We start from the raw sequence: 21,313 nt of genomic DNA on the forward strand, positions 1-21,313 counted from the left end.
ACATATTTTATATAAATATTAAATGGTTGGTAGAGGATAATAAGATGATTAGCGAACGTCATGACAATTAACTAAGGCTATAGATACTGGCGCCACTTGAGTTTCATTTCAGTACTATAATTTTGTATTCGTAGTGCTGAATGGAGAACCACATTTATTCGTGTTTTCCATGAATATATATTCCTGAAATATTGAATATTATTATTAGGTGAGAGTATAATATATTAATAATATAGCGTCACAGCGTGGGATATCCTAAAGTGACCTGAAAATAGACTTTTATCTTGACCCAAAATGTTGGTAATGTCAGGTCCCGGTTTTACTCACGTTTTCTTTTTCGTTTCTACATGTCGTTTGTTTTAATTGGTCAACGAGAATTGAATGGTATGAAATTATATTTTCGAGTATTCTACTATTACAATAACACTGCTTCAAACTTTGTTTCGTGTATACCACAATGTCAAGTGTCTTTCAACTTGCAGTTTAGAGTTTAGACTGACTTCTCTTTTAGAAATGTTGAAAATTATCTCAATGTTATCATTTTTCGTTATCAAGCGATGTCCATCATCGCATTTTTTATTATTAGATGAAAATTTATTAGAATTCTCAAATGTGCACCAATTATGTTTTGTTTATTTAGAAAGGTTTGTTATCCATTGTTTTAGTTTTAACCTCCTATGAAATGAGGTATGTAATGATGAGAAATACATCTTCACTATGCTTTGATTGTGTTTTTAACATTGGCATAATTTCTTAAAAACCAAGGTTAATTCAGTCCAATATTATTTAGGTTACTAATGTTAATGTGACCTCCCAGATATTGAACCATAACTGGAGTCATCTTGATATATAATTTCATTGTCATTTGACACACCTTTTCTCAAATCTTTCAAACATGTACAGATTTAATCTGTATCTTGTTTATATAACATATTTTTTATCTAACTGCAAATTTATTAATATTCTTAAACTCATGAATTCAAGGATGGATGAAGGATGTCCCTAAAACTTTCAGTTTGAAGGTAATAAATAACCTTAACATTGTAATTGCAGCTGTTTTGTTCTTGTTAATAATGTCTATACATCTTGTTTTACTTCAGATCTTCTGTCATTAATCTCAACAAATTTATCCTAAAATACATGATGCGCAAATAAGAGTAACATTTGTAAATTTAACTGTAACAAAAAATTTTAATAGTCACATAAATTATATTTGTACTTTATGAATAGACAAATAAAGATAATATTAGTACTGTACATAATGTCAACCACTAGTTACAAAACAATACATAAGAGAAGACTTCTAAACTACGCTATGTCATTGTGGATTATGTTTATAGATTTACACGAATCATGTGGGATGCTCTAAAAATAACCACTTACAGTGTCGACACAAATGTGCACGGTACTGTTTGAAGCTAAATAAACTATGTGTATATTGTTAACAAAGACTTGAATGTGTGAAAATGTTATGTGTAATATTTATGTGTTATGTTTGGATTTAAAAAACTCTTCAGTAAGGTTTGTTTGATATTTGATCAGTTGTTTATTGCCCTTTGTGTTTATTGGTCTGTATATCACATTCTTTTATATTACTTTAAATTTGACATTTCTAAAAGTGTTCTTTGTTTATTTGTGGAGGGAAAATGCATTGTCAGCATGGTATAAATATTGATTGAAAATACTACTAAATTTATTGTATGTGCAAGTTCAATGTTAATATTGTGCTATCTTAGGCAAATCATTTAATAAATACTCTAGTTACTAGTAGTTTAGTTTCTAGTATAAAACCATTTTTTACATATGCTGCTATTCAAATAAATTTGTCCTGCCTTTAAGTTATTGATATGTTTAGTAAACTGATTCTTTTATAAAAAAGTCCTAAAGTAAAGCGTAAACTAAAATTATTGTTTTCTGCATTTTACTGTTTGAACATTACATTATGTAAAATGTAATGTATGTATGTATGTATGCATGCATGTATTACATGATTATGTAGAGCTATATGCAACCAAATATAACTGGATCACTAGCAAGTTAAGAAATTTATGTTAGAACTAGGACAAAAAAGTCTAATTAACATGTTACATATATATGTATATACCTTTTACAATTTGAATTCTTTGTTAAACTTGATTAGATCTAAAAATACAATTTAAAAGATTCTTTTATAACTGTAGAGGGAATATAAAATTCTGTGTGCTTACACAACCTCTCTACCTCTTAGTGTACACTAATTTATTATAACTTGTTTAGAGATTTCATCTCGTAATTAGTGTTATTGGATATTTTTCATCAAGAAATCCACAGGTATCGCCTGATATTTTAAATCTCGTATATTAGCTCGAACCCTATGTATTCAAACAAATTGGTGTATAATATTAACGCGTTGTTTACTTATACGGTCAGTGCTGCGGGCGAGTTGGCGAAATGCACACGGCGGGCGCTGATGGTCAGTACAGAGGGACGAATGGAGCAGCACTTGGACGGGATAAAGTGGCTATATTGGACGCAGGGTCACAGTATGGAAAGGTAACTTATTCAGTAAACTTATTGTATTTTTCTGCCGCGTCCATGCATAATTAATTGAACTTGTAACTTGAGTGTAGCAGACATTTCTGTAGCTGTTTCATTCAGTTACATCATATCGGGTATGTGTTGTGTCACATTGACTGCAGGACTCCCGGGTTGTACACGAGCCTCTAAGTCATCGTAGTCAGAACTCATATACCATTAAGCCAAACTAGAAATATTTAATTAAAACATATATTTAATCCGTTGTAAGTATAGCAACTGATAACTTATGTGAACTATTCCTGTTATTTTAATTATGTAATCAACTTTAGTTAACCGATTATACGTAAATGTGCTTCAGTTCACACACATTGAAAATTACGTAAAACTATTTAAATTCTAATTTACCCTACCATTTTAACAAATTTTATTTTAATCTTTTCAAGAACTTATTATGTTCAAATAAATAACATAAATATTATTCTAGTAACAACGGGATATTATATAATCAATTCACAATTTTATTGTTTATTAAAGCGTAATTTAATCTTGTTATTTTGTATGGTTTTTATTCATTTTAAACGCTAGGAGAAAATATATTACTTCCATAGGTCCTTCATTCTATTATGTGGATATATTATTGCCAAGTTTTAAGTCAATATAATCTATATATATATAATGAAAATGGTCTTCGTTTAAGGCTCAATCACGCCTAAACCACTGATCGTATCGACATGAAACTACCACCATTCGATGCGAAATTTTATATGCGATCGAATTATATACGAAATTAATAGTTTATGGCTATTTATTTATTAAATTCCAACGTTCCTTCATTTTTTTATTGCTGTTTTACTTTTATGAAAATTTATCCATACGGACTTCACCGCGGAAACATTCGGGGAGGCTTCCTAGAACCTCTAAACGTCAACATCTGTTAAAAACTCGATTTTCGAAATATTTCAATTTTCTTAGCGGGAAGTTAAAAAGAAGAATAATAAAAATATGAAAAAAAATAAAATAATGAAACATAACATTTATTTTAATTCGTCCAGCAAAGCGGGCGCGAAACGGCTAGTATTTCATATATTTCTGATTATGATTAATTAAAATATAACCCCAGAAATCTAGGATCGTCAACTTTAAACCGTATCTGTCAGTCAATAGAAACCAAGTAAGAATAGTAATATGTTAAAAAAAGGTTTTTATTATTTTGAATTAGGATATAACAATATGGATATTTTCGTGACTTATACAATCTAGTATTTCTGGGAGCAAATAAAGCGATAATTATTCGACTGCGTCAAATATATATTCGACTTTGACTTTGGGAGTCAATGATCGCGCTCAGTCTCGTTTCTGAATTTCACCTTAAGAGCTTAGTGGTTAAGCGTGCTACTATGAGGTCGTGCGTTCAATCGCCGGCTGTGCACCAATTGGTGTTTCTATTCAATAAGCAATTACGGTGAGAAACGAAAGAGTATCTGGTACCAAGGATGTCCCTAGTGTAGTTACTAGTGTTTGTATGATTATCAGCCACCAATTTAATTCTCAAATCTTTGATTAATCAAGGTGAATAATATTGTAAAGCCATTTCATCATACGTTGTAATGTTATCGATTCGCGTTCGTGGGTCAAAAAACCACAATTTGATTAAAATAGTACAATCTGACCTTTAGATACTGTATTACTCAATAGTTTCCTACGAATACGGGTTTGCTGATTTATATTATCTTTATTATTTTTAAGCCTACTTAGTTTAATAGGATGTAATTTATGAAGTACGTGATGCATTTTCTGCGCTTTTATTGACAGAACTGGTATGTTTACTTATAGACTTAAATCTAAGTTTCTAAAGGCTTGTGTAACACCGTGGACCATGGGCCTTTTTGGGCATACAAGTGATTGGAGTGTAGTGGAATGCCTAAATAAATTCAAAGCCCTCGTTAAACGGAAATTAATCAATAAAGGGTTTTATAAATTTGAGGAATACTTAAATGATTCTAATCCTTGGGATTGATTTGCTCCAGTTCAAACAATTTGTATGACAATACTTGGCGATTAAAAAGAGTGGCGGAAAGTTTCTTGCCAGTTCTTCTTACCCGCTCCTACGCCCTTGACTTGCGAACTGGTAGTAAATGTAAATTTACAATTAATTTAACTTGACAATTCATAAGTGTACTTGGTTACCCACTTGAATAAAGATATTTTGAGTTTGAGTATACTAAACTAAAAAAAGGGCTTAGTCGAAGCTTCTATAAATAGGTTTGATATACCTCGGATAGATTAGAAGACTATCGTACGTAAAGATAGTATTTGATTTTGTCATAAGGGGCCATTCAAGTATTACGTAAGCAAATTTACTGAAATGCCCCTCTCCTCTTTTTAGCAAAAGTCAGCAAATCACTTAAAAATAAAACATACATATAATTTTTTTGTAGGAATCCTCGAAACTGCATTTCGTTTTCAATCATAGACAATGTGTGGGTAATATGCGTGTTAATAATTACTGATGACGTAATCACTAAATAAGACACAAATCGCCCCATTCCCCTACAGTGCTTTCGTAATACTTGAACGGTCCCTAAGCTAGCCGGAGTTCGCCAAGTTTCGTTTCTGAGTCTCACTCTAAGAGTAAAAGGCTTCATCAATTAAAACGCAGATTTCGAAGGTCAATGTTATAAAATAATCTAATTGCGAACAAGTGTATTCTGTAATTTCTGTGTTACGGAGAAGGCACAGTATATTTAAATACTGTTTTAAATGTAGCTGTGATCTTTGTTAAAGCAACATTTAGTATATAGTATTATTAGTATGTTCTTTTCTGGATACATATGATTTAACTGCTGAAATATCGGCTTACAGAGGCGCGATTTCTACAATATGTATTTTTCGATTTGTAGAGTCGAAATTAATAACAATTCAACTTAAGTTTTGTAGTATTTTTTATATATTAAAACGAATTATATATTAATGAAGTAAACTGTACATCAAGAATACGTTATCTTCTTTTGATTTAAATTATTTGGAGATTTTTTTGACATAACGTTCACAGCTGTGTTACTTAGAAAGCTTTATGATTGTGTTCATTTATTGCACGTGTACAAAACAAAAGCAATAGTTTAGAAGCCTCGAACCCGAACATTTAGTTTGGATTTTATTGCTATTATTTCGGGAAATTCCAAGTAAGACGTCATATTTTACTACGACTTACGGAGTCTCCTTTTTGAAATTCGAGTTATAGAGTATAAATATGTATTATCAATACTTGGTAGGGAAATAACATTTTGTTCGAGTTACAAAGTCTAAATAATTCGAGATATCGGGGTTCAGCGGAAGGGAATGGCAATTTTTTTCGACTTAACGAGGTTCGAGTTATTAGAGATAGATAGAGAAGTTAGAGATTCCACTGTATTTAATTTGGAGGTTTTTAATATCACTACGAAAATTATATATACGTTTGTTAGCAAATAATTATAATAAGAGAATTAAGGGTTAGAGTTTAAAATTAAACACAACGTTGGTTTTGTTTCATTGTGATTAACAGCTCTAGTCCAATCACAGACACGCGACACGATCACTAAATGATTTTTTTCACGCGCGTGTCAACGATCTTGTCTTATGATAGATTACCGTACATAATGCATGAGTACGGTAATCATTCTACTTATTTATATTTTCTGATAGTTCTCAAATAGCAGCGTAATGGACGAGAAGAACTGGCTAGAAAGTCTTCGCCACTGTTGTTGTTTGAAGGAACTGCAATTATTACACCATGTTCCTCAGGACATCATGAAGTAATTAAAAGTAAATATACGTTTGGCCTCTATCATCAAAAGGCCTGATGAAATAGGATTTTAAGCTACAAAATGTTCTTTCTTTATGTTTTTTTTTAATGTTTTCTCTGGACAAAGACATCATGACGACTAGTAAATCATTTATTTTTGACCTACTACTAAAAAGGCTATTTAACATAAGAAAATGTTTAATAACACAATTTACAGGTACGATCATTAAGGTACATACTTCTTATCTTTAATATTGATAAAGGAATTCCACCTCAAAAATAATAAAAAACCTCAACGACTAGCGAGCCTTTTCCAAAATTTAAATAATTAAACGATTACAATTTGAATTCCTTGACTCCATTAATGAATTGTTCGATAATAATTCTAATAAATTCCTAATTATAACACACAATTTCCTGTGTAATTAGTACCTAATAATTGTGAATTTCGCAAACGTTACCAATGATTGGTAAATGCTGTAATGAAATAAAAACAGACCAAAAAAACTCACGCGCGTAGTACGGCCTAGTTTTACTATATTACCAAGTAACCTATATCCGTTTCTTTTGTTTTATCTTTCGTCATTTTGTTTTTATGAAAATGACTATCGAGTGAAATAAGAATATAATAATTCTTAATTTATCTTTTGTGTAAAGTGAGACAAAAATAGATGAAAAATGACTCTACTCTACTCTACAATTTATTTGATTACAAAGTTTAATTTATTTATATAAAGGATATACTTATGTGAAAATGACATGAGAACTTAGCGGAGAAGATAGCGGAACCAGATCCATGCAACTTCCTCAAAATCTTCTTCTCTTTCATCGGAATATCCAATCATAATTGATAAATTTATGCCAAGTTCTTAATTATGATTAGAAATTTAAAAAAATTTAATAGCAACATTTCTGACTTAACTATTCGCTATAACGGACATCACTAGATGAACAGTAAACTTTTAATCAAAATCAATTAGTAAAGTATGTAATTATTAATTTACCAATTCCAGGTGATAGATCGCAGAGTCCGCGAGTTATGCGTGGAGTCAGATATTCTACCGTTGGACACTCCGGCGTATCACCTCAGCGAGGCTGGGTACAGAGCGATTATCATATCTGGCGGACCCAATTCCGTGTACGCTGAAGATGCGCCGAGATATGATGCTGATATATTCAAAATGGGATTGCCTGTTTTAGGTAATTATGTTTTATGTGATGAGTATAAATTGCGCCGGATAAAATATACAAATTATTAGAGATATAGTTTTTATTAATTAATTAATTAATTAATTAATTTATTTATACGTTTTAAGGCAATGTGTATGCCTAAAAATTACAAGAAAATATGACATCACATCATCATCATATTTAACACATAGACATACCCATCAATTACATAAGAACATAAGCAGTATATTAAAGGAAAAAAATCAAAAAACAATCACAAAATAAAATAAAACAAAAAATAATAACATAAATAAAAAATTAATAATAACTAAAAATTAAAAAGATAAAAAATATCATAGCAATAATAATCAGTGCTATATGAAAACTTAAACCTCAGCAAATAAAGTTCAACATTATTTTAAACTATAGTTATTATTTTTTGTACATAAGTAACAAAGTATTTGAACTCCTGAATTTTTTTTTTATTTGAATTTTAAATGTTACAAGTAATCTATTACTATTGATAACTGGACTTTAGATCTCCATCGAAACTATGTTTCCGATTCAAAAAGGTGTTCACACGAATTTCTAAGCCGATAACGATTTGCTTGTCTTCGTAGGTATATGCTACGGTATGCAGATGTTAAACAAGGAGTTTGGTGGGTCAGTGCTACGTAAAGAGGCACGTGAAGATGGACAGTATGAGGTGGAGATTGAGACCACGTGTCCCTTGTTCAAGTAAGCATACTATTTTTTTTTGTCTATAATAGAAAATATGAGGGCCTCATAGCCTAGCGGTCTTATTAAGTGGCAGCTAGGTGAGGGGTACCGGGTTCGATTCCCGGTTCGAGGGCAAGTTTTAATTTAATTTAAAATTTGTTTTCGGCCTTTGGGAGGGTTGTGCGGTACCTGGCGAGTGCTTAAACCGTACATAAAGGACACTGCCAAATTTCTAAAAGACAAGCACGAATTATAAAAATCTTATACTTGACGCTGGCTAATGTACAAACCGTGCCAGAGCCATAAAAAAAAAATGTGTGCGTGTACTAGTTGTACACACGTAAGAAGTGAAACTTCTTTATGACCTTATGTTTCGAAAAATGATCTATTATATGCAACTTAACGAAATTGGTTAAATAAAGTTTAACAAAAGGCTTTTATTATCATAGACATGAATACAAATACACTTATTTCATTTTACCTTATTACTACTAAGATTATTACAGAATTTCATTAATTGTAATAGAATTATTACTATCATTGTTATCGTTATTATATATTTTTGTTATTAATTGCTTCGAATCTCTTCGGATCAACCGTGGTAGGGACAAGAAAAAGATGGCGCGTAACCGAAAAACGTGACGATTTGCTACAAAATTTCTCTCATACGTCGATAAAGAACTTTCATTCCAACGCCGATAAAGAAGTTTGACTTCAAAAAGCAACATGGCGCGTAACGGAAAAATGTGACGCGTAACGAAAAAATGTTACACTAAATTTTTTCCAACCTCGACAAAGAAGTTTCACTTCAAAAAATAGAAGATATCGAATTTTTATGTTATTAAAGAATTTAATGTTTAATTACAGTGTAAACTCTAGGTAATGTCCTTCGATTTAACGACGCACTCCTTAAAACGTCGAAATCAATTGGCTTTAGTTGGTTTAGCTTGTCTTCTATTTAGAAGTCTTGTTTTTTTATTTATGAAAGATACACATGTACATATGAAAAACATTAGAAAACCGCGACGCAAATCTTTTTGATTTCTATGAGGTTGCAAAATAATCGGTTCCCAATTCGGCAGCCCTAGACTTGCCTGCTGTTAAATCAGCCACAATGCTGCTGATAGAATATTACAATCTCGCCTTAACTTAAGTATAATAAGTAATTTAAGTCTAAGCTTATTTACTAATAAAGATTCCTTCTGCCAAAACCAACCTAGGAGTTCAGGCACCTCTCGTTCGAATTCTTCGCGATTTTAACAAATTGAACACAGCTTATTTAGAGCTGAATATATTCGGTAGTGGGCTGATCGGTTTTAGAGAAAGCATTATGGGGTGCCTTTCTCGAACCTAATTTCGCTGTTTTGCTGATGATTTTTCTTTTTTTTCTGCTCTAAGTGCCAACAAATTTCTGTAATTTTATTTTATTTTAATGTGTGATTGTATTATCGTATATGTTTTAATTGTATTTTTTTAATTTCTATTAAAAATTTTTTTTTTGAGAAACTTATGCTTACATTAATTGTCACACATTTTAGATGTAAGATTTTGTTAAATAATTAGTAGATTTAGTACTGTGTGTGATGTCGTAAGCTTAATAACTAAATATAAAAAAAAGAAGATATTTAACATAAGTTAGCGTCCAATATAATAAAAATAGTTCATTTTCCGTTCTTATGTACGTACGCTCTTTATTGAACTGGTAGATTTTTTTTATTTATTCTTAATAATATTTTAATTTTATTTGCAGTCGTCTAGAAAAATTACAGCCTGTACTTCTAACACACGGTGACAGTGTGTCGAAGGTTGGCGAAAAATTCCGCGTTGGAGCTCAGTCCTCTAACCATCTGATTGCGGCGATTTATAACGAGCCAATGCGTCTTTACGGAGTCCAGTTTCACCCTGAGGTAAATTGTTTTTGTTTATATTTATTCACAAAATATTAACTATCCTTACAGTACTAGGCCAATAAGTTAATGTCGAGAAAAATTGAGATATTATAAAGATCCCAGATCTGGTGCTTTCCTCGCTCAACGAATAAGTATTGCAATACAACGAGGTAATGCTGCCAGCGTTAAATATACACACGCCACAGACCAAACTTTTAAAATTTTCTTTTTATTAATTTTTATTATTACTATGTGGATTAAGAAAATTGTCCTGTTTATTTGATTGTTACGATTACTAATAAAGATACATTACAAATTATAATATTAATACATAATATACACAATATTTCTAGTGTGAACTCTCTCTGCAAACATAAAGATAACAATAGTGTGTTGGAGACAGCATTCAGTAGGCAATGTCTTTGAATCGGAGATCTGTGCAACAGACTGGTTCTGGCCCTTAATAATATATAAATAAATAATTATAAATAATAAATAAAAAAATAAGGAAATAAAATTTACACAATATAATTATTTAAGTATGTGTAGGACAATCTTTTCCAATAGTTTTTAACTCAATTTGACAATTAATTTAAAAGTCAAAAAGAAGTGCATTTCGGCTAGAAGATAGTTCTTATAAGTACTCTAGTCAACGTGATTACTAGGTTTAAATTTATTTAATTCAAGCCAAAAGTGGTCCAATACATTTCCCTTTATTCATAAAAATTATTCAGTTCAACACTTTAACTAAAGCTTTTATTGTTTTTAAATAGTTGTATTTTCTGTCAAGTTATGTTTATCACATAAAAAGAGACGAACTTAAGCTAAAACGTTGCCCCGTTAGACTCACTTATGACTGATCTCTCTACGACTCCATTGGCCGATGCGTCCGAGTATATTTAATTGTAATCTGTACAATTTAAGTAATAAAAATAGTAACGAGTGCAAAAACATGTTAATTTATAGAAAACAAATTTAATTTTTAATTAACTCAATAATGATAGTTATTCAATTCAATTCATAAAAGTGTGCAATTTTTCAACAATGTTTTCTTATGACGTTATCACGTAAAATTATGCTCCGTAATCATTTCCAGACAATCAAATTTTTTTGTAAAAATATAATATTCGTAGTATTAAGATAAATGTTTTTGATTTCAGGTGGACCTAACACCCAAAGGCAAGCAAATGTTGTCCAACTTCCTGTTCGACATAGCGGGCATGTCTCGTACGTTCACGTTGCGTTCGCGTCGTGACGCGTGCGTACAATACATACGGGATACTGTTGGAGATAATAAAGTGCTGGTAAGTTTTTTTAATAATAATGTATTAAAATTTATATCCTAATTATGAATATTCACTGTCCATATGTATTATAAAAACTATATGAAAATTATAAAATTACACTCGATTTCTAAAAGGCCGACCTTCTAGCAGTGAGAGCGTTCATCCAACATCAGATGAGCCTCCTGCCCGTTTGCCCGACGTTTTCTGAAAATAAATTTGACAGCAGATTCAGAAACTTTTTACTTTTTGTCTAAAAATTGGCATTATTGTGTGAAATATACAGCATTGGTATCTAAATGGATACCAATTTCCAACTTTTTTGGTTCTAAAGAGAATTAACAGCTCAAATTGTCTGGTTTTAGATTGTATTTTTTATGTGTTTGTTAGGTTTTGGTGAGTGGTGGTGTGGACTCGACAGTGTGTGCGGCTTTGCTTCGGACTGCGCTCAAAGAAGACCAAGTTGTAGCACTTCATATTGACAATGGTTAGTTCTAAAACAAAAAGTTAGTTAATGTTTTGAAGGAAAAACGTTTATATTAATATAGAAAATTGCAAATGTTCATACCAAATTTACGTTTACTGATATTCCTCAAAGGAGTACAGTTGACAGACACTTTGCCACTAAATCTCTAAGTATTTATAAAAGGTGTTTGGAAGGAGCTGCCAACCATTGCTTCAAATAACAAAAAAAAATTAAAACGCGACAGACGCGTTGGCGTAATCAATAGCACACTACGACCAGAACGCGTACACGCAACGCACACCTAGAAGCGCGCGGCCTCTATATAACGCGAAGCCACACCGAGCTCGTGGCACCACCCGAAAAATAATAGTTTTAATCAGATTAGGGTATAAAACCCGGGGAAGGCGTGGACCGTTACTCTGCACTTCGCTCACTCCAGTGAGCTTCCGTCCTGCTATTCTGAAGTATATTTATGTATAAATAAATATTTATTTAATACATAATATTATATAGCCAAATTATGTATTATTTAGTTGAATGTATTGAATAATTTTGTTTTTTGTTTGTTTGATTTTGTAAATTTTTGAACCTTTTTGTAGTAAAATGTATTATGTATTCCATCTCTGGCTATATTTTCAGTGTAACTGTTTGTTATTATATATAATTTATGTTAGCTGTAGAATTACGAAATAAATAAATAAATAAATAATAAATATACGAGATGGAAAAACATGAAGAGAGGTTTCTTTTTCAGGTTTTATGCGTAAAAACGAGAGCTCGAAGGTGGAAAGGTGCCTCCGTGAGTTAGGGGTTCGTTTACATGTCGTCAACGCGGGACATCAGGTTTGGATTTTTTTATTATTTTTAATATCGATATTATTAGAGCAGTGTTGGCTTAAGTAAGGTCGTAGGTTCGATCACCGGCTGTGCACCAATGGACTATGTGCGTATTTAACATTCGCTCGAACGGTGAAGGAAAACATCGTGAGGAAACCGGCTTGTATTAGACCCAAAAGACTTACTTGCCTATTAGATTGACAAATGATTATGATACAGAAATCTGAGGGCCAAACCTAAAAAGGTTGTAGTGCCACTGATTTATTTATTTAAAGTGTTTTTAGAAGAAAAAAATACAAAACATTGGAATTTTATATATTTAGGTGTATATTGTTTTTACGAATTTCTTGTAAACGCTTTTCGATATTATTTTTTGTTTTTATTGCAAGTTTCATCAAAATCGTTTCTTTAGATATTTCTTTTTATTTTCATGTTATATTTAAACTGACTAGATTATTTTTAAAATTTTGCGAAAACTCTCCCTTATCTTTCAGTACCAATTATGTTTAAAGGATATATCCTAGAGCTTTATTTTTTTGCCTCTTTATTTGCTCCATTTTCCTCCATTACACCCTGCATTCTCTCTCTGTATCCATTGGGAGAAATCTCCTTGACCATGTCGCCGTGCGGTCTTTTGTTCTGATGAGGAGATGATTCTAGGAGCCTTCAAAAATGAAATCTCTCGCAAGCTTGCGGAACAAAGATATATTTCATAAGGAATCGAACCAGTTCCTTTCAGTTTTTATGTATCCATCCACAGTTTAGACAAGGCAGTACAACGGTCCGCGAGGCGGGTGGTCGCTCTCGGCACACGCCTTTACTGTGCCACACAGTAGCCCCGGAGGACAAGCGGAAGATCATCGGGGATGTCTTCATGCAGGTTGCGGAACAGGCTGTCAGGGATCTGTTGAATGTACAGTAAGTAAATATGCAATTGATAAAAGATAACTTAAGAAGACTTAATTAAAACTGTTAAACAAAATTTTTTTATTAACTTATGCAATTATAGTTATTTATTTATTTTTTATTCTACCAGACCACTCTACTAGACTCAGACTAAAACGCCTATATAGTCTGTTTCACTCTAACGAGTACGGCTGCACCGGCCGCGCTTACACTACGTCACCGATCTTGTCAGAGAGATGTGAATACGGTATGCGTTCTGTCCCGCTCTATCGCGTATTGGTCGCACCTATATCACGTCATCGTGTGTTAGGTTTTTTTTGTTACGGAATTTCTTGATTCGGTCGCCGCGCTCAAAGCCCGCGATAAAGTTATGCAATAGCTTAAAAATATTGACGGGACTTTTTGAAAAACTTATTTCAAATTTATACTTCCGGTTTTTTGAAGTATATATAGATATTTTATTTTCGTACCGTGCGATATAGAAGTAACAGCGCAGGCCAATTTTTTTATAGTTTACTGAAAGAGAACAGGTCGTTTTTGGTTACGTGATCTAATAAGTGTTATTTGATATTCGAAGTATATATAGATATTTTATTTTCGTACCGTTCGATATAGAAGTAACAGCGCAGGCCAATTTTTTTATAGTTTACTGAAAGAGAACAGGTCGTTTTTGGTTACGTGATCTAATAAGTGTTATTTGATATTCGAAGTATATATAGATATTAAAAATAACACTACAGCGACGACAAATCAACTCTCACGACGTTCTTTCCCCGCAGGCTAAATGTAAATTTATATAATTATATTAAATTAATATGTTTAATTTCAGAGAGGACCAAGTGCTCCTCGGCCAAGGAACTCTCCGTCCGGACTTGATAGAGTCGGCCTCTTCGCTGGCCTCAAGCAATGCGGCCACAATCAAGACACACCACAATGATACGGAACTGGTGCGCGTGTTAAGGCAACGCGGCAGAGTCGTGGAGCCGCTTAAGGACTTCCATAAGGACGAGGTACACGATAGTACTGTAGCGACTATGATAGAAATATTGTCTTTGGTTAAGGGGCCGTTCAAGTATTACGTAAGCAGATTTACTGCAATTTCTCCCCCCCCCCCCCCCTCTTGTCAGCAAAAGTAAGCAAAGCTCTCAAAAATAATACATAAATGTATTAATTTTTTGTAGGAATCCTCGAAAATGCATTTCGTTATCAAGCATAGACAATGTGTGGGTAATATGTATTAAAAAGTAAATAATTACTGTTGACTTAATCACCAAATAAGAAAATCTAAGAACCTCCCTCCTCCTATAGTCATTATACTTGAACGGCCCCAAAGCTTTGAGTAACAAAATAATATGTATACTTAAAACTACGTAATCTCCTCTTTATAATATAAGTATAGTAGACAACGTGACAATATCATAACAAACAAATTTTTATTGAACTTTCACTACTTTGTATGGGTATAAAGAAGGAGTGAATCCTCGGAAGCATAGGCCAATCGAATGGAAGAGAGATAGATGCGGCGCAAGCGTACAATGAGCGTAACGGGACAGTGGTTCATGCGTTTTCGTGCGTGCAGCCAGCTTTTATTGATTTATTAGATGTTGTCACGTCAAAAAGTTAAAGGACTGGCTTCTGAACTCAACTTACGCAGAGTTGGAGATAACACCTAGAGACTACAGACAGACCTAACATGTTTTAACACATTCATGCACATTACAGACACTCATGTGTTAAACGTCGCGTCATGCGCTTTGGTAAAAAAAATCGAGAGAAGTTGATGTATACAGTAAAAAAATAAATTGTAATTGAAAAAAAATCGAAATTGTAATTTAAAAAATCAAAATTGTAATTGAAAAAATCAAAATTGTAATTGAAAAAAAAATCAAAATTGTAATTGAAAAAAAAAAACAAAATTGTAATTTAAAAAGAAAAACAAGTTGTTATGAAATTAACTATTAAGGGCTGGGAACCCTGACAGGTATTTTTTACTTGAAAGGGTTCACAAATCTTGCACATTGAAAAGCATTGTTATAATGAATAAACACTTTTTTTTTAATTAATTTAAATACTCCAGGTTCGCATACTAGGTGCAGAACTGGGTCTGCCTCCGGCGCTAGTAGAGAGACAACCGTTCCCGGGACCGGGACTCGCCGTACGGGTATTGTGCCAGGATGAAGCCTTCGCTGATAGGGACTTTGCCGAGACACAGGTTAGTATTTCTTAAGGTGGTCATACACTTTACCGATATGCACGTGTATGGCTTACATTAGAGCTTATTTTTATTTCACTATTGGATTTATTTAATTTTTTTCTTAGGTGAAAAGACTTTGAACCCCTGATTATTTCAGTGCATTTGCACCTCAATCATCAATGTCCAAGTATTTAGTGATGATATTATAGAATTCCAACAGAAACTTAATATTTTTTGAAGTACGTTTTCTCCCGTTATATGGAAAGAGACGTCGAGTAATTCCCATGTTTTAGGGAACACATTAAATGGAGTTTAGTACAAATAATAATAAAATCCTTTTTAATTTCCAATTTCCAACAAAAGTAGAATATACAGCTAGATGTGTTATATACATTTTTTTAAATCGAAAATAGGTAATATTTATTTACTAGTAATCTTACAGCTAACATTTATATTATATAACAAAACACTTAGACACTATACAAAGCCCAAGCAGGTTACATAGATAAACAATATATTTGATGTAATAGACAAAGATATTAAAAAAAGAAAAAACTGAAATTTAACATTAAACAAACAACAATTAATACTTAATATTAAAAACAAAAAAACTATTGTTATTGTTAAACAAAGTCAAAGTATTCTCAACTCTTTAAAAATTTCCTCACATCCTCTTTGGTGAGGTGGAAATTTCATAACTTTTTCTAGTTATATCAATATCTTAGCTTGTTCTAGTACCGTTGATCGGAAACCCTTTAATAATAAAGGTCTCTTCCAGCTTTTTCCAAATATCTCTATGGATTTCTTTCTCAGTTCGCTTCCTGTTAACGCTTCTAGAAGATATAGAAGCGTCCACCTCCACCCCTCTCCCCCCTTCACCTACTTTTGGGGCGCCCCCTTCTTCCCCATAGTCATTTCCATATAGTTGTCTAAGTCCGCCTTTTATCTGTGTTGGAGATGATTATCATACCGTGTGAAATAATTCCAGGTGATAGTAAAGATAATGGTGGAGTACGCGTCTATGTGCGTCAAATGTCACGCGTTACTCGGTCGCGTATCGAACGCGACGACGCCAGTTGAACAAACCGAGTTAAGGCGCATCTCATCCACTGGGCCTATTGTCGCGACACTTCTGCCTCTGCGCTCTGTGGGAGTACAAGGTAAGAGATTGATTTAAAAAAAAATTCCCCTTACTGACTATGGTATATCTGTACAAAATTATAATCTGTTAAACCTTTCTCATAATTCAATGTCCATTGTCACGTTTTATTCTAGCTCTCTAGTCTGTGACCTGTTACCAATATTGTCCTTAAAATAAAATATATTTCTCGAAGTGACTCGACTTCAATCATTTATAAAATAAGGTTTTAAAAGATTTTTTAGCTAGATGACATAAAAGAAATATCAGGCAATAATTCGTGTTAACCTGTTTTGATTTTTATTCTACCAAACAAAATAAACGTTTAAAAACTCGTATAAAAGCGATAATGTTTGTTTCAAATACTTATCAGCAATACTAGATGCGTGAAGTATTTGATTCGTGTATATGGCAGTAGAATAAATAATATTTTTTTCTTTTGTTTATAGGAGACGGACGGACATACAGCTACGCAGTAGCCCTGTCGACAGAACGCTACCCACCCGATTGGAAGGATATGCAATACTTGGCGCGTATCATTCCGCGCGTCTGCCACAATGTTAATAGGTACGATTCCGGCTCGAAGGACCACTTTTTATTTATTTTCAAAGAGAAATCTTATCGATTTTTTTGTCTTGTGTGACAGTTTCAGTGGTAATTAAATCTGGGAATACTGTACGAATTGTTACGAATTTTTCAAAATCATAGCAATTTAATAAATTTTTATATTTGCGAATAAATGTCACCGACATTTATTTTTGTTTACGGGCACGCGTTGAAGACGTACATGGAGGTATTTAATGCGTTGTATCTAAAAAAAATCTGCGTATACGTGCGTATACGTCTTACGGTCGATTCGACCAAACAAGAGTAAATCTTAATCTTAGAATAAATCGTCAGTTAATCGAGAGTAAATCAATTTTACGTTTTACCAACTACAAATTCTAAGAATAGTGGGCTTATTCGGGAATTGCTACTATACCGCCGTTTCGCACGGAATAACAGCTATTCCTAGAATAATTTAATGGCGTCAGTCAGTCCAATCAGCTGATTTCTGTCATTTCACAAATATGTATTCTGTGTTTTAATTTCAAGTCAACGCAACGCACTAAATTAATAGTCTAGCATTGTATAATGAAACGTTTAAACAATTTATTATTTATTTATTTGTTTTTAGATTTTTTATTTTCTATAATATTAGAATGAAATTCAACTGGGCTCAACAGAAGTTCCTTTTTAGACGAAAGCCTCAAACAAACAAGAAATAAAAACTTTTTGTTGTCGTTTGACACCTGTTCAAAGCAACTTTTTCACACTATAATACGGCAAAATCGAGTTGACATGATGTATGCTCTTACACTGTCCCGTTGTAGAACAACATTTATTTGCCGAGTTTTATTTTCGTTCACCATTCTCTTGCTATTCGCGTATTGTTATTCCTAGCACAATTATACTATCGATTACGTGGACAAACGACTATGGATTTACTCGAGATTAAAATCATGGAATAGATTATTCTTGGTATCGACCCTTAATAGGAGGGTGAAGCGAGAGCCGTGGGAGAATATTGTCGAATTAAGCGCGGTCGGCTTCTCGTGTATTACTGTTGTAGGCTTAAAGTATGTCTCATAAGGGCCAGAGGAATGGATGAAAGATGAGGATGAAAACATAAAACTAAAGATATTTTATGTTGCATGTTAATAACATTTTTTTTTAATTTTTAGGGTGTGTTATGCGTTCGGCGGAGTAATAAAAGAGCAGATAACAGATATAACACCGACTTTCTTAACACAACAAGTGATATCTACAATTCGTCAGGCAGATGATCTCGCCACACAGGTAAGATAAAATTTAAAAAGCTTTTTAATTTCTTTAAAAAAGTTGAATATTTTTTAATTACAATTTCTTTCCTTTTACATCACCATATTTTTTATAAGTATTATATAAAGGTAGCGGCCCTCAGACACGAAAAAAAATTGTTATTCAGCATAGTCCGCAATAGTAATTTTAAAAGATAGTAGAGAGATAGAGAGATAAGATAGATAGATTATTTATTATTAGAAGTTTTCAAGCATAGACAATATTTGTAAAAAAGTAAATAGTTACTGGTGACGTAATCACCAAATAAGAAAATAGATCCCTCCCCCCTATAGTGCTTACGTAATACTTGAACGGGGCTCCAATAATAAAGAATAAAAATCTGCAGGTGCTAACATCGAGCGGGTACATCAACCGCATCGCGCAGATGCCCGTGGTGCTGATCCCCATCCACTTCGACCGAGACGCGGCTCTTCGGACACCTTCGTGCCAACGCTCGCTGGTGCTTCGCCCCTTCCTCACCTCGGACTTCATGACGGGCGTCGCGGCTCTGCCCGGCAGTGACGTCATGCCGCAGGATGTGAGTTGCAAAAATGTTTACCTCATTGGATATGGTCACGTGACCAAGTTTCTCTTGAATTTTAATAGTTTCAAAAAAGAGGTGTCAAACTGTCAGACACGTGTGCCAAATTTCGTAAGTGTACATATGTTTGTACACGAAACTAAAAATCGGTGATCTTTTGATTAATTTCCGGTGTATTCCGTACAAATTTCATCAAAATCGGTTCAACAAAATCTTTCTAACTACAGAGTGAATACTTATAATTGGAAAATCGATGATTTTCTGAAACAATTTCTAAATGAATAATTATATTTTCATGCAAACCCTTCAATAATGTGTTATTTAATACAATAATAATTTCGTAATTGATTATATTATATAAAGAATCACCATTTATATACCAAAAAAATTTTAAAATAATATTTAACTAAATAATTTAGTGAATACTGTTATTATCCCGATATTTACTTTAGATACTTGTGCTATTTGAATTAAATAATTTTGTAATACTTCCAGGTGGTCGACAGAATGCGCAAAGAGCTGATGACGGTACCGGGAATATCTCGTGTTCTCTACGATCTGACGCCCAAACCCCCAGCCACTACTGAATGGGAATGATTCCTATACGTCTGTAGATATAGAGAATGGACTGGCCCGCTATATGTCAAAACAATAGAAAATGGACGACGTTCAGTTGTCAAATATCAAAACAAGAGAATGTGTGGAGGTTAACGGCTGTCAAAATTAGAAAATGGGCAGTGCCCTATTCAGCCATCGAACTATAGAGAAATGGCGGGAAAAAAAATTATTAAATTTAAATCTGAAGTATCAGTGCCCATTTTAACTGTACATTCTCTATAGCTATATTTTTACAGTGTTTCAGTGAAGTCCATTGTCTATGTCTGAACTCTCCACGTGTTTATGAACGTGCGGAAATGTCAAATGTCATTGTTAAGTCAATTGTTAAATGTCAAATAGTTTTATGTTAGTTTAGACGTTATAAAATTGTCTTTCTAAAGAAATCTAGTTTCAGTGGCTGTCAGAAATTACTCGGATGACGCAATTTGAAGTTTTAATGCTCAAGACAATATTGTTATACAGTATGTGACCAGTGAATTTCTATTTAAAATACAATTGACTATTTTCGACCACGTTCATGAGCTTTTTACTTAAGCACCGGCAGTGGTAATATTTGTTAGCAATTTTTATATCGAATTTTGACAGAAAATCGGTCAAAGCCTTTAAGATTTTAAAGGTTTTTCCGTGTATTTGACTCTGAAATTAATTTATGTTAAATACCCTAAAGGAATTTGTTAATTTGTGAAACACAATTTAGCTTCACTGTTTTGTATTTAGTAAAAATATCAAAGGCTGTGTAATATATAAAGCCAACCAAATTGCACTCCGAATATAAAACTTATATGAAATCAGACGCATTGATGGAATGATTCAGTGTTATTTACTGGAGGTTTCGTAAATAAAATTATATTATTGCTTTATTTTCATACTGACTTTCATTTATTCCTTGTCTTTAACAGCTGAGAGATGAGTTTGAATAAAGTTATTGAATTAAATGGATCTTTACTATTATACCGATATTCTCGAGACGCATGAATACGAGTAAATGGTAATCGTTAGCGCATCAATAAGCTTTATGAATTTCAGACTAAAGGTAAAGTCAGGGTCGGATTAACTCGACACGTAATTAACCATTAAATATCCGCGACATCGACGTATGAGTACGGTTATTACGCACTACGCAGTTCTTTTAGAAATGGAAATGCAGCAATAGTTTTAACCAATTTATTTCATTGTTGAAACAATAGTATATTTTTAATGCCTACAATCAGTTTTGTTTGTATGTTTTTGATAGTTAATTGTAAAAAAGTTTACGTGCAATGTATTCAACTAGATATAGATAACAGAGAAGTCTTCGTTAGTATACAAGAGTGTGATTCACATCCCAAAAGTAACTCGCCTAACGTAGGCTTTGCCTCAATGGATTTTTCTATGAATAAATCAAATTTGA

General features: G+C 32.8%; 1 protein-coding gene across 2 annotated transcripts; it reads left to right on the top strand.

Moving 5' to 3' along the window:
* The first annotated feature begins 63 nt into the window (after positions 1 to 63).
* Positions 64 to 20,789, top strand: LOC125060623 (GMP synthase [glutamine-hydrolyzing]). 2 transcript variants are annotated; one of them, XM_047665581.1, is made up of 16 exons: positions 64 to 208; positions 2,410 to 2,532; positions 7,315 to 7,501; positions 8,092 to 8,209; positions 9,942 to 10,098; positions 11,241 to 11,384; positions 11,754 to 11,850; positions 12,584 to 12,672; positions 13,427 to 13,584; positions 14,402 to 14,582; positions 15,650 to 15,784; positions 16,755 to 16,926; positions 17,354 to 17,471; positions 18,629 to 18,743; positions 19,111 to 19,302; positions 19,801 to 20,789. In XM_047665581.1, the coding sequence occupies exons 2-16, from the start codon at positions 2,431 to 2,433 to the stop codon at positions 19,900 to 19,902; spliced, it is 2,067 nt and encodes a 688-aa protein (XP_047521537.1). In that variant the 5' UTR covers positions 64 to 208; positions 2,410 to 2,430; the 3' UTR covers positions 19,903 to 20,789. The 2 variants fall into 2 exon arrangements, with proteins under 2 accessions (XP_047521537.1, XP_047521536.1); XM_047665580.1 differs by lacking the exon at positions 64 to 208 and adding an exon at positions 1,382 to 1,521.
* The last annotated feature ends 524 nt before the right edge of the window (positions 20,790 to 21,313 follow it).

Source organism: Pieris napi, chromosome 22 (assembly GCF_905475465.1).
Source record: "Pieris napi chromosome 22, ilPieNapi1.2, whole genome shotgun sequence".
In the NCBI taxonomy this organism is placed as follows: domain Eukaryota; kingdom Metazoa; phylum Arthropoda; class Insecta; order Lepidoptera; family Pieridae; genus Pieris; species Pieris napi.

Coding starts and splice junctions, on each gene's coding strand:
- LOC125060623 (XM_047665580.1), top strand. CDS start 1,492: ATGTTTGGATTTAAAAAACTCTTCAGTAAG. Junction 2,533..7,314: donor CAGGGTCACAGTATGGAAAG/GTAACTTATTCA, acceptor TACCAATTCCAG/GTGATAGATCGCAGAGTCCG. Junction 17,472..18,628: donor GTCTGCCACAATGTTAATAG/GTACGATTCCGG, acceptor TTTAATTTTTAG/GGTGTGTTATGCGTTCGGCG.